This window comes from Pleurodeles waltl, chromosome 7, assembly GCF_031143425.1.
Source record: "Pleurodeles waltl isolate 20211129_DDA chromosome 7, aPleWal1.hap1.20221129, whole genome shotgun sequence".
NCBI lineage: Eukaryota > Metazoa > Chordata > Amphibia > Caudata > Salamandridae > Pleurodeles > Pleurodeles waltl.
Genome location: NC_090446.1, coordinates 126,175,355 through 126,194,060, shown reverse-complemented (window position 1 = coordinate 126,194,060; position 18,706 = coordinate 126,175,355). Strand labels below are relative to the sequence as shown.

Below are 18,706 nucleotides of genomic sequence, written 5' to 3'. Positions count from 1 at the left end.
GTGGTAAAGTGCCCATAGTCCTAAAGCCAACGAAAACAGGTTAGAAAAAATAGGAAGAGGAGGACAAAATGTTTGGGGTTAACCAGGCAAAAAGGGCCAGGTCCAACAGTGATCACTGAATCTGCAGTGCTCCTCTTTCATTCCCTCTATCTTGGTTCTTCATTTCCCTGTCCTTGTTACAAATTGTTGCCCCGTTCTCAACACTTTGAAGCTTTAAGATAGTATGAAACATTTAAATCACCATTGTCTACTATGAGCCTCATTTAATGGCTGTCAGATGCCGGGCACTTGCAAAAGCAAGATGTTCCATCCGCCATCCTCTAAGTGCTCCCGGGCTACATAGAAAACCATTGATTTGGCAGCCTGTATGCTACACGCTTGGCAGGTTGGTTAGTCACCCTGCCCTTGTTAGAGTGGGGTGACTGTCATGTATTTTCCCCTGCATGGGTCTTCCATGAGAGATATGGTGAATCATGGCAAGGAAAACCTTGAATGCCCCCCTGTGCATAGAAAAGTCCCTGTGCATCAGAGTCATTGTTTTTCTGTTATACACAAATTCTCTTCTTTTACAGTTTGTTTGCATGAAACAAAAACTAATGATGAACAGGGCCAAAAATGCGCTCGGCCTCCAGCTCTATCTACAGTGCATCTGCTGTGAGATCGCCTGCCTCCCTACCCACCCACCCCCTGCATGTTAGGTGGGCCACCCACTAGGGTTTAATACAGCTCTATGTCTTTGATAGATGCCCTTCTTTTATGGGTTGAGATCTCTGAGGCATGCTTTTCTAAGATTATGTCACATCTTTGAGTGATTCCAATCCTTAATTGTTAAATTTAAAACACAGCCAAAAATTTGCAACGTGATGACCCATACCAGTACAGTCTACTGGTCACACATTCCATTCCTCAAAGGTTCAAGAGAAAAAATGACCCATTCTGCTGTTGTGAACAGAAGACCAAATCAACACTGTAAATTGGGTATTTTATCCTCTCCAGCAACACAGCCTCTTGGGTAATGGATTGAGAGAAACCTCAAAGTTCGATAGGTCACTCACTCAGACATAAAACACAGCACAACTTCTCTGCACAAAATCAGACCTAGTAATCCCAAACAAAAGGCAGCATTGCCCTGTGTATCACACAAAATCATCAACTCCTTGCTGTAGATAACTCATTCTGGTCACAGTTCCTCTAGCTGAAAACAGACTTCTCTCATCTTTGAATTACTGGAGGGCTTTACTTTTTCCCTCTGTTGGTGGGGTCACTCCCTGCATTTCCATTGAGCTAAAGGAAAAAAACAACATAAGTTCCTACTAACTGTGTATGATTGGCTTACTCTAGAATTCCCTCTTGCTTTCTGTGAACTTTGCCCCTATCCCTCTGAGGAGTATGTATAATTACTTTTAACCATTCCAAAGTCTTCAGGCAGAAAACAAACCAAACAACAAGACTCCTGTTAACTTTAATATTTACAGTCATTACTGTTTGTAAAATATTTAGATTCCAATAAAACATATATTTTTTACAATTATGTATATTATTTACCACAGCCATGACCAGACAACTTCATAGAAGAACTCAAGTAATGTACTCTCCCGAAAAATTTTACAGAAACAAAAAAACCTTCCTTGTGCTCAACAAAATATCTAAACCCGAAGCTAGTCTTCATGGTGCCTCTGAAGAGAAATGTGAACAATTTGTAAAGTTCTACTACAATAAAAATCCAGAAAGTAATGGGCAATAGCCAAACCAACATGGGAGGCAGGCCTGCCGAAGGTCTGCAAGGAAAACATGCACAGAAACTTTAACCTAATAATGAAGTACTCCCTAAAACAAAGTTTGAGGAACATGCGGTCAGTAAATGCTAGGACATAGTTTTAAGGCGCATGGCATGGTACAGAAAATCCACCAATTATATCAAATGAAGAGTTTGTTATTTAAAATTGCCACCATACCGCATCATGAGATTAGAAGGTTGCTGGAAGAATGTGCGGACAGGAATGTCCTCCGCATTGCAAATGTACCCCTGCCCAAAGTCCCTCACTGCATTTTTAAACTGACATTCAGATTTTTTTGTTTGACTCTTGTGCTACTTATTAAAGTGTCTATGTAGGAGCCTAGGTCTATCCATTGTAATGTGAGGTCCATAGCCTGTCCTGATTCCTGAAAAGGGGTGTACAACGCATACCATCATAGTGGGGATAAGACAACTGTCCCTGCCTGGGATAAGTCATAAAGCTATGTTGGCGGCATACAAGTTTTTTGGATCAATAGTGTGATCAGACCATTTTCTCTGTGTCAAGGAGAGTACTGCCTACTGTCCACTCTTGTCTTAAGATCCACTGGTATGAAAAACCCTAAAAACTTACGCTGACATTCAGTGTGCATGTCGAGTGTGTGTCTCAAATGTATGTTGGTAGAAAGCTGTGTGTGGTGAGAAGCTTAGTACTGGGGCCAAATGGATTCATTTTGGATGACTCCAGGTTTTAACATGGGGTAAAAGTTCAGGTGGATATAGCTTTCCTAGGCAGTGGAAGTGTTGACTGCATTAGTGTGGCTGGAGGGTGGAGATCCAGACACTGAAGGAAAGGAGAATGGAGGCATGGCTTCCCTTAGGAATTCATTGAGGGCCTTCTTAGCAAAGGGCTGCTAATGAGCTTTTCCTCAGCACTGCCATTTTTAGCAGTGGTCGGGTGAAGGGTTGGTCCCGGTTACTGCTTCAAGAAGGCAGATGACAGCCATACTCTGGGTCACCCCACACTTAAGTTATTACAGTCTTGTATTTGTAGGTACTCAAATACCAGGCTCCCAAATCGGCATTCATAACACCAGTCACGCGATTTTCATTTCCTGAGTAGAAACTCAAACCAGCATCATTTCTGGCTTCTTGGAAAATCCCCCTCTTTTGTTAGGTCTGTTCTTAGTTCATATGATTTTAAGGAAACCATAACTTTTTCAGCAAGAATAGATGGGCCAGGTTCACTTGGAAGGTGGCCAACTAGCTGAGCAACGGGACACCCCTTGGACTATCCGTGCACTTTACAAGTCACTTTTCATTTATTCATTTAATGAAACCCGTCGCCTTCTTACAGGGCCCATTTCCTTCCTCATTAACACATTTTAAAATATTGGCTTCAGATCATAAGCTTCTCACTCGACACCGAAATGCTCCCAGAATGTAAAGAGGCATGGTCAAGCCACTTATAAACAAACCCTTGCAGACCTATACAAACTAAATAATTTCCAACTGTTAATGTGATTTCCCTTTAGAGCAAAACACCAGAAAACATTGTAACCTTACAATTGAAAAACTCCATCAATGAAAACAGCCTCATGGGCCCAAACTGGTCTGGCATTCAGTGTGAAATTCTGCACTGAAATTGCAATAAGAACTGTGACTGGTGATGACCTTAAGGTAATGGACAAATGAGATTTGTGATATACTTTTGAGATCCCTTTCTTGTTGTGCTTTGCCCTGAGCAATGTATTGTAACATATTTAAATATTTTTGTAAATAATTATTTCAACTGGCAGTAGATGTTACTTTAACTATAATTGTTCACTGTGGGCCTCAAACAAATGCCTTATTGACCTTTGCCTAAACCTTTCTCAGATATTAGAAGCACCTTGCCTGATCTCACTGTCCCTCAGCTTTGACAGATCACACAAGCTCTTGCACCCTACCTGAGTGGTTTGTAATAAACCCATATCAGGTAGACCCATATGTTCTTCACATACACATTTGTAGTTTTGGTTAGCTTCAACTTTGCATTTCTGCATCTCTAACCAGGATTCAAGGTGCGTGTAGCTGAGAAGATTGAGCAGCAATGCCGAAGATCCAGATTGGTGGGTTATCAGTGGACTTTCCCTTCGAGCCTTACAAGTGCCAGGAGGATTACATGGCCAAAGTCATTGAATGTCTACAAAAGGTGAGCAACTGCTGGTTTGATGGGAAGGGGGGGGGGGGGGGGGGAATAGAGTAATCATAGTAACAAAGTGGTGGGATCGAAAAAAGACGTACTGTTGCTGCCCTCACATTTTGGAGTGCTTTTGACTGGTGGGTTGGTTGTGTAGTAAAGATTTGCCATCACCTTTAAGCTGTGCAGAAGTAAGACCAAGCTGTAAAAAAAAAAAATTTCATCAATAAAACAGACTAAAAACAATTTGCAAAAATTAGAAATAAAAACATAGACCAGCAAAATATTGACCTCACATTAATAGTTTACTACAAATCGCTTTAACTTATTTTACATTTCTCATTTGTGGTAGGGCAGAGTTAAATTCCTGTTCTATTTCTAGTCCTGGCATTTTTGAGGATAAGTACTAGGATTACGTGCTGCTCAACTTTCTTACAGGAGGATATGTGCATTGTCAACATTTTGCAGTCTTTCTTATAGCGTATGCTTTTTCAGTCTTTTTCCACTGAAAGAATGCACTGTTATATGAGGCAGAGAGGGAAAGGCAGATAAGGTGAGTGTTATCTTTATCATTAGCTTGCGTAGAGCTTTAAGATGGGCACAGAAACTCACTCTTTTGAAGAGAGGCCATTTAAACACTTTGTGCTGCGTGCTTGCATGTTGAATTGAAAGATCAGTACTCTAAAAAATGTGACCTAGTCTCTTGCATAAGTAGGAACTAGTATATAAGCACAAGGTGACCCAGTATTCCAAAGGGTAACCCATATTGTGTGCAACAGTGGTTAACTGTGGACTCGATAATAAACATTCAAAAACTTGGTGGCCACTGAATTATTACTCAATTATGACTTATTTGAACAAGCTTTTAGTATCTCATATTATGCCAAAACAACAAATTTAGTGATAACTTGCTGAATGCTCAACATTATCATGTAACGCAGACAAAACATACAAAACAATATGTGTTTATAAAGGAATGCAAAAGACAATTCTATTTGAATGCATGATTTAATCACGGAGACTCAAAGCATGGATATATAAAATATTTTTGGGGTAAATTTCTCTGCTTACGTGATATTCAACACTGTTTCATCCTTTCAGATTGATTCTGAGGTCATTATAAGGACAAGATTATTTATTGAGCATGAATAAAAATCTAAAAAAGCATAACAGGGAAAATGGGCATAATCTAAGTCATAATTTTGCTATAAAAAAAATGGATTGTCTAGCCATGGTATTTTTGAAGAAGTCACTGCAAAGTGGTATCCTGCATAGATTTCTGAAACAACAAAGGTGACTGCTTTAAGGATTAGATTTAGATGAACGTGTCAAAATGTGCAATATGTCAATCCAATGACCTGCAATCTTTGCACCTACTCACAATTTGGTAGCGGAAAGTTTCTGTGGATGTAAAGGGTGTGGGTAAATATCCAAAATGAATGATCATTTGAGGTCTGATTGGTATTCTATTTGGATATGAACGAGGAAACAAAACAGGAATTTGGGCACATCACCATTCATATTTGGAGATGGTCTTTAAAATAAAAAGTGAGGAAAGATGGGTGAACGTTCAGATGGGTGTCCATAAAAGGTATATAAAACGGAAGGTTTATTAGAGCACAATAAAATGTACATAAAATGGTGTATACACAATAATTGCATCAGTAATATAATATACAGAGTTTCTCAAATAATGCAATGCAGTTCACCTGGATCCTTAGCTCTAATGCTATAACTGCTGATAGAACACTTCAGTCCAGTGCTCCAGAAGACTACAACTGCTAACTCCATCAAATCCAGATGTATCTAACATGAATCAGTTGAAAGACAGTTGACACAGGCTAAGCTGAGTGCCACAAGACCAAGACCGCCATGGCTAAGCAGACGTTTGAGGCAGCCCTCTACAGACTCCATAAACACAATGTTTATGTTGGAAGGTTGTAAGACACACCTGTCCTATGGAATTGTAAAGCTAGACCCACAACCACCAAGCAACACCTCCACACTGAATGGGGTTCATGAAACATCATTTAGATGAATCCAAACAGCAAACCAAGAGACTAACACATTGGTGAATGGTGTGACCATACCAATATCCAGTAAAATAGGATATTACAAATAACATATAACAAAGCATATTAGTGCTATATCTTGGAAAAACAGCAGTATTTTTATTTACAGGTGAGTAAAAAGATCAGCTTAACATGGTACAGAAAGAGCACAAAAATGTGCTTGCATGGTATATAAACCAAAACTTTTTATTGTCATTTTCATGCTGGTTGCTACATTTTCCATTGGCCGCATGGTCGTTGTTAATGTGTGGGGTTGTACTCGATTATTGTATGATTAGTCTTTGAAGCTCCAATCTGTATGTCCGAGGTGCGAGTCAAAAAGAGAAACCTTGCCATAATACGAACAGCCAGTTGTTTCACTGGCAATGGGTGCAATAATGTACAACCATTCAGGCTGGCCAAAAAAGAATACAAATCCCTGAAAACAAAAACTAAATGTATAGGGACTTAACTAGTTTAGTCAGCGGTGTAGAGTTCAGGGGCTTTTCAGTGTATCTCTTCAAGTCAATGTTAACCTTGCAGTCTTTCTCACAGCAGGACACATTTCATGGGGTTGCAAACCAGTTACTGCTCCAACTGGTTTAAGATTAATTAAACTGAATTTAATTTATGGTTAATAGTGCACCAGCAACACCAGGAAGTTCCCGGGGGTACTGCTGGCAATGGGCCCGTATCTTGAAACTTGCTGGCAACTATACCATATAGTTAGGGGCTACCCACAACTAAAAAACAATATCTATGGAACTCTAAAGGTTATAAAAATATGTTGTATTTGCATTCATTGTGCATTTTATGTAAAGATGTTAGTGTTAATAAATGGTACGCTACTTCACCCACATACCTTCCTTCCCTTACTCCTTTCTGTGCCCCTTCTCAAGTTATGTAAATCCTACCCACGAGTTTAAACTGCCACATTATGTAACTTGAGCCTGGGATTCTGTGGCAGTTGAAGCTGAGGTGGAAAGACTGGGCCATGATGTTGTGTGGAAAATGCATTTTCTTCGTTCTTTCTACATGCTGTTCTCATTATTTCATAAAGGAAAACAATCAATACAAAACTGAAGATGCCGTTAGTGGTGCAGGGACAATGGAAACAACATCACCCCTGTATCTTCTTTGCAGATTAGAAGTTATTCATCCCAATTTTCTTACCTTCAAATATTGAGTATTTCTGCTTTTCTACATAAGCGACGAATTGACTTTGTGTCACAGTCTCCAGCTGTTCCGGTCTTCATTGTCATTGTATAGAGATCGTGTACTGCTCTATGGTAGCACCCATGGCCAACAAGTGTTACGTAGCTCTGGTGGCGAATCAGGAAGTCCCAGTAACACTGAGGAAGGCGTGGTTCAGTCTTCCTTCTTCCATGGTCCTTTGACACCTCATGAACAGAGGCGGGAGCATCTCTGCACCCACCACTGCTGGCGAGTCTTATCACGCCATAGGGACGTATCAGTAAGTCTCGACAAGCATCAAGGAACGCTGAGTAAGGCGTGGTTCAGTCTTCCTTCTTCTTCGACACTATGTAAACATGTATACCAGCTGTCATTGGAACCATTTTTTTGGTTTAAAGGTCCTGAACTTAGGCAGGCATGCCAGTTCCCATCAATGTGACCAAACCTGACACTAGTGAGACATGACACGGAGACACCAGGTCCTGCTGGGACTTGGAGCATATAGGTAAGGACACCAATGAACCTCCGGTTGTGCAAGGTCACAGGTGATTATGCAGGTCAGAATTATTTTGGCCCAACAACCAGGGTGGTTCTTGTTTTCGGTCTTTCTTCATGCATGCCAGCTGGCACTGTTGAGATTTTGGCTTCCTTCTCTGTCGGTGCAAATCCTCAGTTAGATGGGCTTTCTCTTGGTTCTACAACAACTGACAGTTCCTTTCCTTCAGTGTAGTCCACCACTTCCTTCTACGGGTCACAGCACATATGCAGTACTAAATTTCTGCTAGTGTTAGCAGGCAGTGGGGAATAGCATTTATTTCTTTGGGCTCTGAAAGGATGTGCTCAGAGCAGTGCATGAGGCAGGAGTTTCCTTCATTAATTTTGTAAACAAAACATGTCCCTGACTACAGGCTGAAGCATAAGACATCAGTTGATTGGCTTGATACTTGATACTGTATGAGTATTTGCAACAAATTTCATGTTTCAAGACATAATTGTGGCCTATGCTTTGCATGATCGGCATTATTAATAGCTGTCAGGTGACCCCTGGCATTCTTGCACATCCTTGAAATAGTGGGTGTACTTAAAAATATTCAGGATTTGTCTGAAATAATGGCTGCTTAACCTTTTCATAGCTGTCTTCATGTCTACCTCTGGCTGTCACTGGCAGAGTTGTGGTATGCCCTCAACATAGTGGGCATACTTTAAAACATTTTGTTTTTTCCTGGTTGAACAGTGGCTCATCCTTAAGAAGGTGGATATGCTTGTCAGTATTGTGGCTGTCCCAGGTGTAAAGATGTCCCATCCGCTAGTGGGTGTGCTTTGAAACAATATCGCTATCCGTGGTAGTTAGTAGACCATCTTGGGATTTTATGGATTATCTTGACATAATTGTGGCATCATGGAGGCACTCTGACAATGCAGCTCACTCTCAAAGTAAAATGGCCGTTCATGACACAATTCTGGCTATCTGTAATGGTGGTGAAGATCCCTTTTCCAGCTGTAGTAATTCGCTTGTTGGTGTTTCCTTGTTGGTATTCCCTTGTTGGTATGTTGACATTGGAACTAATTCCAGACAGCTGTTCCCGTTGATTTGTTTCTCTTGCTCAAATAAACAAACACTATATTCCTGGAGACCCTATTACCGTGATATTGTGACTTTGTGGTAACTTTCTGTTGCCATTCAGAAGTGATAAGCTTTGTGTTTTATAGATTCCACTTTACTTTCAGTGGAGGGCTTTTCAACTCGTTTGACATTTATTGTCTTGTTCTCATCTGTTTGTGATAAAAACCTATTGATTTGTGCTGCAAAAACACCTGTTTAGTTAAAATAAGACTAGGAACAGATACAGCGGATTACACACTATCTTGAGCATCTTTTTGAATCTGAGATGCCTTATAATAGTAAAGAATTGCTACCTGAACATGTTAATGAAATATCCGGTATTTATACTGCCCATAGATGATCAAATTAGAACACCACATTGCATGAGTTTTAGAAGTTAATTTCAGGTTGATTTTTCACCTTAGAATTTACTAGAATGTCTGTCATGTGGTTCATGTCTTAAGAGTTTTAAACTTCCATGGTATGGTGATATAAATGGATACCTGCACACTTTAAAATCTCTAGTTATGACTGGACTGTGTCATTAAGGGAGTATACTAATTTAGAATAATTCTAACCCCTCTTTACTTCTAAAAGTAACTGCTCCTCAATATTTCTTGGAGAGCAGGACCCAAATAGGAGTACTTTGCAGACAGTTAGGGATTTCAAAGAGTGTGGGCTAGAGAATAAGTCTGATGACAAAGCAAGGTATTTAACTGCTCTTTGCACTTACAAAAGGTTGATCAGGATTGCAAAAAAAAATCTTATTTTACAGCTCGGATTACTGCCTTTTCTATTTAGATGATGGAGATTTTCAAAATTGTAAACTCTATTCATATTGCCAGCTGTCTCACTCTGAATATTCATGATTCTCAAGAGACTTGCGCCAATCTAGCCCCATTAGCCTAATTTTTTAAATAAAATAAATATGATTTGCTCTGCCTTTGTTCAACTATTTGAAGGTGGATTATGGTTATTATCTGAATTTATTAGCTGTACCAGTTGTCTGATTTCGAGCCCATTTCTTTGGCATCTCTGCATGAGCTTTTTCCTGCTGTAAAATCTGGATCGCCTAGGGAACTGTGTTCAGCAAGAATTTTGCATTCTGCTGTTAGTATGCTTCGGCCAGTTTTCATCAATTTCTGCAATGCCTGGTTGAGTACACCGTCACTTCCATGCAACTGGAAGCATGGTGATATCACCCTAATCTTTAAAAAAAAAAAAAAAACTGACCCACTTGCCTTGTCAAATTTCCGACAGGTATCTCTTTTGCTTGTGCCAGTTAAGATCTTAGAGACGCATGTAAGAACATTTGTATTATTTCCTAAAATCTCAGTTGGTCTTGGCCCAAGCTCATTCAGGGTTTAGACCAATGCACAGCACAGAATCAGCTTTGATGACCGTAATGGATGAGCTATGCTGTATACTTGATTAAGGTAGTTGAATGACCCAAACTTGAAAACCTTTTGGCCACCTTCAACACCATCTCTCATGAGCTTTTGCGATCAAGGAAGCAAGTGATTGGTGTTAGGCTGCCCTTGCAAACACGGTCCTCGTATCTCAACGATCAAACACAGTTTTTAAAATATTTTTTAGTTAGTTGTCCATCAGAGCACAACATAGTGTCCAAATGCACACCTAAAACAATAAATACATTGGGGTAGTTCTGCCACCTGTTGATACTAATAGCCAAGCAGTTCAATACAAACAAAACGTGGAAATCAGTTTCATAGAGGCTTTATATGCTTGGCAGTCTGTCAACATGTGTTGTTGAGTCCATGTTACACGGCAAACACAAAGAGTTAAGATACCCTCTTCCTTTTCAAAGGTTTATCCTGTTAATCATGTAGTGTCCAAGGGCTTGTCATTCCCTACCTTTTTTTGTATTCGCATACCCCCCCTGTCACCGACTACTCGTGTTTAGCTTCTTTGGTATTGCTTTATGATCTGTGCTGGTGATAACCAGCTTATCATTCACCAAGATGGATATCCAGGTCAGAATAATGTTGAGTTTTAAAGTATACCTGTCAGGCAACTGCACATTGCATCCGAAAAGTGGATTACAACTTAATACAGACGAGACAGAGGTAAATGTCTTTGGCCACAACCAGACAAGCTGGTCTGATAATTGATGGCTGATGTCTTGGCTGCCCATTGGTTCCAAGAGCAGTGGAAACATGTTAGAGGTCTCCTTGGATGACAACCTTGAACTGTCTTATCAGACTAACAAGATTGTGTCTACGTATTATTCCATCTTAAAATGCTGAAAACAGTGTTCCCTTCTCTTCCTCAGGATGGCTGTAAGCAGGTGGCTTAGACCTTAATTTTACCAAGGATTGACTAAAACATAGCTATTTGCCTGGTGTTTGGTTTTAAACGTCAGTTGCACATATTGACTTTTAAGCACTTGCTCCATTGGTTGCTCCACTGGTTCCTCTTTAAAAAGAGAATTCTGTTTAAATCTCTCTTCCTGTTGCAACAGCTAGTGCATAAAAAGGGACCTCTCTATCTGCAGGAGAAATCTCAAAGATACTGCCCAACTCCGTCTCTTGTCTCTGCGTAGTACTATAAGTTGAGACTCCCTCACTTTAAGAAATTTTGCCGTGTAGGTCGAGCTTTCAGTTCTATATTGGCCAAACACTGGAATTCCTTCACCTGTTTCCCATACATCGATTGACCTTTATCTCCCCTTTAGGAAACTCATAAAACTATTATTTTTAAGTGATTAGTAATGGGATATGTGTGCATTGTTTGGAGTTGGTTTCAGCATAAGGAACTGTTAGAGCAACTGTTTGTGCATTACAAAACTGCCTACAAAAATGTTAACATAAAATAACAAATGTAAAAAGTGACAGGTTTATGTGTTGCGCATCTTTTGACTTGCATGTTTATGAAGTCCTTTCAGCAGATACACTGATCTCAGTACTGTGTAAAAGGTCAAAAGGAACTTCCTTCTCTTATCCTCTTTAATCCTACTGCAGAAACAAAATGGCATCTTGGAGAGTCCGACTGGCACAGGTAAGACACTCTGCCTATTGTGCGCCACACTGGCTTGGAGGGAACACTTTAAGGATACTATCTCAGCGCGGAAGATCTCTGAGCGATTAAATGGAGCAGAGCTCTTTCCTGACACTCCATTGGCATCTTGGGGAAACAAAGCGACTGACGGAGAGAACACAGGTACAGCGGCCTGCATTGTCCTTGTTTTCTTGAAAGTTGTGAACTACTGATGATGCTTGCTTTGCTCAGTGATCATGTGCTTGCATTATTCTTTTCTCTTTCAACAGGAGAATGTGTGTGTGTTTATATGGATGAAGTTGTTTGAATGTTGTGTGATCCCTTTCTTTGACTTATGTGCCCTTGTTTAATTGTTTGTATGCTTTAATCTTCTAAACATGTTTACTGTTTTAGAAGATGTGAAAGAATGGTGCTTTGGCTGAGCAAAGCTTTATGGTGCTTGTGATGGTTGTTTGCTCTAAACATGTGTTTGCTCTGAAAGATCCCTTTCAAAGAGAGCCATGCATGATTGCTCCCTTTTTAGCATTCCCTTTTAAATAGTGTAATTCTTCCTAAGAAGTTTGATCCAAACTGTAACTGCCATAAGCACTTAAACATTTATGTCTTCTTTTCCTTTATGCATATGTCCACCTATTATATCTTTTTGTACTGGATTATGCTTTTAATTTAAGTGCCTCCAAAACTGATATAAAACTTAAATAAAGGAAACTAAAGAGTAGATCAACATCGTACACTGTGTTAATTCCTGGATCACAATACGGGGCATATGAAATGCAGCATAACATAAACAACATCAACTTCCATTTCACCTTAGTTGATTGTTATGGGGCTGTCTCTACTGTAACAAGGGTTTGGGCAACCCTTACTGATCGGCGTTACCCAACATGCTTCCGTGCATGTTGAGTAATGCACGCTTAGACTTTGCATGGTTTCTGCCTGTACAGCTAATTTCATTTTTTCTTCTTGTCTGCTTCCCTTATTCTCCACACCATAATCGCCAATCCTGTACACCTAACCTACCTTCCCCAACCCTAATATTGTTGAAAGTGATAATAAAATGTGAATATGAATTGTTTAGTAGATTCAGACAACCTCCCTCTTAGCGGTTGCATGCTTCCTGTCTAAAGAGAAACGGGGAGCACGGTTAAGCTTCCTCAGACGTAATGCATCATTGATTTAGGATACAATTGAATAGCTGCCACAATCGCTTTTGCAATCAATTAAAGAGCTTTTTTCAAAGCTCTAGTAATACACAGATTAATTAAAGCAAGCAAGATAAGAAATACCTGGCCATTAAATCAGAATTCTAAAAATAGAAGGGGATGCATTCCAAGTAAAGGGTGTTATTTGCCTTTTTATCTTATTATCCTTCCTTCAAAGTGTGACCACATGATCAGTTTCAAGCCTTTTTATTTTGAGTCTGATTTTAGTCTTTTAAACCAAAGAGTAAGCTTTCAATTATTGTCTAAATCTTGATTTGTTTTAGTTCTCGATATTAGATCCCTTAAGACACAGTGTTGCTCCTGTTGTTGGGCCACTTGTCCCATGACTCACTTGGATCTCTGCAAACTATTTTACCAAAGCCATACGTATCTCCCAAGCTAATAGAAGGAGAAACCCAAACCCACTCTAACCAAGAACTTAAAAGTACAGAATATAATATAAAAATAATATCTTGTTTACAATAACTGCTTTCCTCAAAGTTAAAATCAAAGCAGCGAAAAACGGAGTTAGAAAACTACTTGAAATAGCATGACCTGTAACTACTAACAAATCTACAACTATTGATTAATTGTAGGAGACCCGCTGTAAAGAGTTGGCCAAATTCTTTAATAAAAAGAAAGGTACTTAATGAAATTGCTGGCAGCACAGATATCTGCTACCAAACTGAAATAAATCTGGAACAGACTTTTACCAACTAATGCTGGACATCTTCTAGCCCTCTTTTCAAAAGCGAGCTAAAGTATCCTCATTGCTTCAAATACTAGAAAACACTTATCAACTGGACCCGGTTCCCCAAAAGTAGCTAAATCCTTTACAGACCGTTTACTTGATGAAAAGCTCAGAAGAATATATGAAGTTGCATAGGTTTTTATTCTTGAATGAAAAACCTTCAAAACTTGTTGCATTGTTTTGGTGTTTCCCACAATATTTGAAAATCGTTACCTTTGTGACAGTTTGTCATAAAAAGTGAACTTGAAAGAAAACTTTTTTTTTTACAGTTTTGCCCCAGAAAACTAAATAAAAAGAAAAAAAGTAAAGTGAACAACCTATGGTATTATGAGGAAACCGACCAAAAGACTTGAACTATATTAAACTTAGGACTCCGAACCCTCACCTGGCAATGGTGGGATGCTTCATCATAGAATTCCACTATACACAGAGGACAAAATGCGTCACATGAGTGGGCGACCATGTAGTGAGTACGAATATGATGGTGGAAGGATCTTTACACAAGTGAAGGGATCCCTGTTAAATGAAAATTCAAAATTATCTACTGGGACGCCCAATATCTTTACAATAGGAATTACTGATAAGGCTACAATCAAGAAGTGACATTAGGAATTACAGCTGTTCACCCATCTAATGGTCAACATTATTCAGCCACAAATAAAGCCCATAACAGGCCAGTGGCCTTTGTCAAGACCTAGGACCTCTAACTCTATCTCTAGCCTGATATAGTTTGGAGTAAATTAAACGGAGGGAGATAACTAATTTAAACAATTATAAGTATACTCCCAGTATCGTTGATGTTGGTCTATTGAAGACTATGTAGAAGGTATGAGGAACACACATAGATCACTAGATATCTATAATCCCATAGCAAAATATTGCCTGCATAGAAAATCAGCGTTCATGCCAACTTTGTGATGCATGGCAAAATAACTCTAGTAAGAAAGCAGCTTTATATGTGAGAGAGCTAGAGGGTAGAGTCAGTATCTCTATCCTACCATGTACTAGAGGATATTTTGCCCAATATACAGGAGCTGACAGCGTCTACCGGTAGCTCGCATGTTTACCAGACAGAGACTGGCAGGACATTAAATATGGATGACTTTGTTAAACTGCAATGAAAGATCAAAAATTGAAAAAAGGAGCCACAATTTTCCAATGACTTCTTCACCAGCAGTGTACCTAGCATATAGTGTACCTGGCGCCCAACGCTCCAATGAAGGTTATTAGTCGGGTGCTTCTTGTGCCAAGTAAGTACTGAAGGGAGGACACAAGCCGCTTCTGAATTCCAAAGCAGTTGCACCTGATGTCACACACACTCATGGGATGCTACAGCCCACTTTTATTTAGTTGTGTGTGATATATTCACTCCAGAGTCGCTTAGTGTTATAAATGATTATCATTGTTAATGTAAATAACCCCAAAGGAAACGCATAGTGAAGGCATATTAATATTGTAGTCCAATAGATACACACCCTGTCACTACTCCATGGTGTCAAATGATCTAAAGTGATTGCATGATTGTATCACCTGTATGTTTTTAATTTGAAATGTATGGAACATAAGGAGAAATAGACCTCATGAGCACGTGATATATATTAAGATTCACTCCCAATTACATTTTGAAAAGTGTGGTCTCATGTTATTTTATTTTTTTGACTGTGTGGCATACGGTAATGCTAAGCTTTATTTCTTCCTGAGTAGTAAAAAATAGTGGCTAGACCATTTACCTCATCTCTGGGATATTGAATTGCATCACTTTTGGTACTTGGTGAAAACTTCCTCTATAGAGCACTCACACTCGTTCACCAGTTAATCATCAAAGGTTTTAGATTATATGATGTGATGTATTTTTTTTACAAGGAAGTACAGGAAGTTAAATTGAACCATGTGCAATTATCTAATATCTAATACACCCATGGTTGTCTATTTCAGAAAATAAGTAAATGATGTTGACCCCTTTCTGGAGCACTCTGAGATTTTCTAAAATAATCCATTCCATGTCACAATCATTGCACTCTTTCTCCAGATAATGTCTAGTCAATGTTACTGAAGGATCTTTGCATCTAATTGTGCTATGGTGCCACGCTTTGCTATGATGTTCATTTATTCACTCCCTTTCTTTGATCAGTTGTTTGACACAACAACTAGCACCTGACCATCATCATTTAGATATATGCGTAAGATATAGGTACACTATGTAATGCTTGCTCAGATGAAGTCACTGGAAAATTCTGTTCCCTCTTTTTATTGTTTGACCTTTCACTGCAGTATGACAAAGCCCTCCATGTTTTAATGACCTGCTGCTTTACTTACCCCCTCTATTATAACATTGTATGACTACAGCTTCTGTCTATGGGACGATTCGCCATCTGATATAGAGGAAGACAGAAATACTGACTGTAACCTTTTGCTCTTTCACATATAAATGTGACTTTTTCACTTGTGTACTTTGCAGTGTATCAATTGTGTGCTACATAAATTGTCATGAACAGTGGTTTTCTTTACTAGCCCTTTTATATTGTTATGCAGTGATAAATAACTATTGACCTCTGTGTGTTTATCTTCATCTTATTTACATCAGCATCAATATATCAACATTAATGTCCTTTGAATACTCCTGTAATTGTTTGTTACTTTTTATGTTTCCTATATCTTACTCCATAAACTTTATTACAATAGATCTAGGGCTAGGATTCCTAGGTCCCGAAGAAGGCCATTGACCTATGTTGGGCTTCATTTATGGCTGTAACATGTTGTCCGTTTGACATGGGAATAGTTGTAATTCCTAAAACAATTTCCAGATTTTTAGCCTGATCAGCAGAGCAAATCTATTAAGTGTTCCATTAGATAATTTAATTTTTTTTATTTAATGTGTATCCTATCATGTGTCCTACTCCACTTGCATTCTTGTGCTTCCCACATAGTTGGGCCAACCCAGGTATTTCACTTTGTCCTGGGGGAACCCTGTGGTTAAGTATGTCACTATTGATGAAAGAGTGTTCTGTGTCATAAATTGAATGTAGTTCAAGCATAGCACCCCATATGTAGTAGTTTCATGATCATAGTATCGTTGGTTCACTATACTTATGGTTTTTGGTATAAAAATGGTGGAGGACATATATTGTGAACCGAAGTTTCCTCTTACATCTTGGTTTGGATTAATTTGCTATTGAACATAGAAGCACTCTCTGAAAAGGAAAACTTAAATAAAAGGTCTGCAGTCATTTTCCTTCTTGGCTGGGCTTATGTAGAGTGAAAATGTGTTTTCAATCCAGTAAACAATTCTTGCATTGAGCTAGAACAATTTACACAGGTGAACTCCAACTAGGGAATATTGCAAATGTCACGAAGGGCAAAAATGGGGAACTTCACCAAAGGTCTGTTGTGTAAAATTTCGTCTACACCTGTTTCTGTGCTTTGCAGGTCTTTCCGTTCAGTTAAGGTTTGTATATTCATGTATTTATATTTCATCATGAACAAGAATGTGTCAATTAGTTCTGTGTACTTGGTCTTTTTTTTTTTTTTTTTTTTTACACATTATCCTTCAGGCCCCTTTCCCTCTTTCTTATCAAGACTCGCTCCTCTGCCAGCCGTATGGGGGGATGCTCAAAATTATTGTTGTTTATCAGGTTGTTGGATCTAAAATAATTCACTAGTTTCTTTCAGTATTTGTAGCTTGAGCATGCTTTAGTCATTACACTGTTTTCAGCATTTCCTCAACTATCATCAGTATGTTCAGTTATTTGATCTTTCAGTTAGTGTTGGGTAATCTTACTTCCTGTAACATATTCATTGCTCAAGGTGGTATGTAAGGCACCCTACAAAGATTAGTGCATGTTTTGAAATATAAGGTTGGTGTTTGAGCTGGGGTGCTTAGTGAGTGTAGATGATGCCAGTCAGTGATTTTTGTAAATTTATTTTTCTGCAGCTTACTACACTGATATTCCTAAGATCGTATATGCATCCAGGACCCATTCCCAGCTTACTCAGGTCATAGGTGAGCTCAAGAACACCTTATACAGGTAAATAAAAGCCCTGCTTATGACTCGGATGTCATTGCTAAGATTGAATCGGAGACATAAGCTGAGCAAGTACTGTGTGAGGGGAAATAATTTGGTGCTCAAGCACGCAAAGCAGCCAGAAATAGTAACAGGAATCCTGTGCTTCACCAAAGATAGTCTTACCATGCATGAGGATGAAGGCGTGAGGGGCACGTTTCCACTGATTGAGGAGTGGCAGCTTTGAGGAATGTAGACAGATACGTTTTAGGTGGGTTGACAAAATCTGAGAGAGATAGCATTTACTTGTTAAATGTCCTTATTTGTACTAATTTCGTGAATGTTACTGTTTCACGAAATCCCTGCTGCTGAACTTAATTACATTTTGTGCATTATTGTTTCATTATTTCATGATTTTGTACATGGTGGCAAAGATTGTTCCAGATTTTGTAGATTAAAAGTCTTTATGTACGTCTTCTTTCTTGGGCCATTCAAAAATACAGCCAAGTTTACATGATTGAAAAGTTAAAACATGATGTGTGGTGAGTTACATTATTGATTGGTGTGACTTATCTGCAGTAAACTCTTTTTCGCAGTTCCAGGACTGCTGTGAAAGGACAGAACCTTGGAATTTGTGGTTGACAGTACTTGCTACCAAATGAGTTTCTTTTGCCTTCATGTATATTGCAAAAGTATGTTTTTTTTCTTTAAAATAGGCCGAGGGTTTGCGTTCTGGGCTCCCGAGAGCAGATGTGTATCCACCCCGAAGTCATGAAGCAGGAGAGCAACCATGCGAAGGTATGTCTGTCAGTCCTCCGGAATCCAGACTCGGTTTTGGAGGAATTGTGGAGCAGACATCCCCAGCAGCATCAGTCTTGGGTGCTTTTTGGAAACAGGAAATGAGGGCATGCAGTTCAGCATACAGTTCTCAATGATCACAAGGGACGGTATATTGATGTTAGAGAGAGC

At 39.1% G+C, this 18,706-nt stretch overlaps 1 protein-coding gene across 3 annotated transcripts in view; it reads left to right on the top strand.

The window, feature by feature from the left end:
- The window catches only part of RTEL1 (regulator of telomere elongation helicase 1), a 224,484-nt gene that overhangs the window by 25,000 nt on the left and 180,778 nt on the right, over nt 1-18,706 (top strand). For all 3 annotated transcript variants that reach the window (XR_011205455.1, XM_069243277.1, XM_069243278.1), the window contains exons 2-5: nt 3,791-3,929; nt 11,747-11,945; nt 17,668-17,761; nt 18,454-18,535. Coding sequence is in view for 2 of the 3 variants with exons in the window: in XM_069243277.1 (XP_069099378.1) it covers nt 3,828-3,929; nt 11,747-11,945; nt 17,668-17,761; nt 18,454-18,535 (477 nt within the window). In the remaining variant the exon portion in view is untranslated. The remainder of the gene's footprint in view (nt 1-3,790; nt 3,930-11,746; nt 11,946-17,667; nt 17,762-18,453; nt 18,536-18,706) is intronic.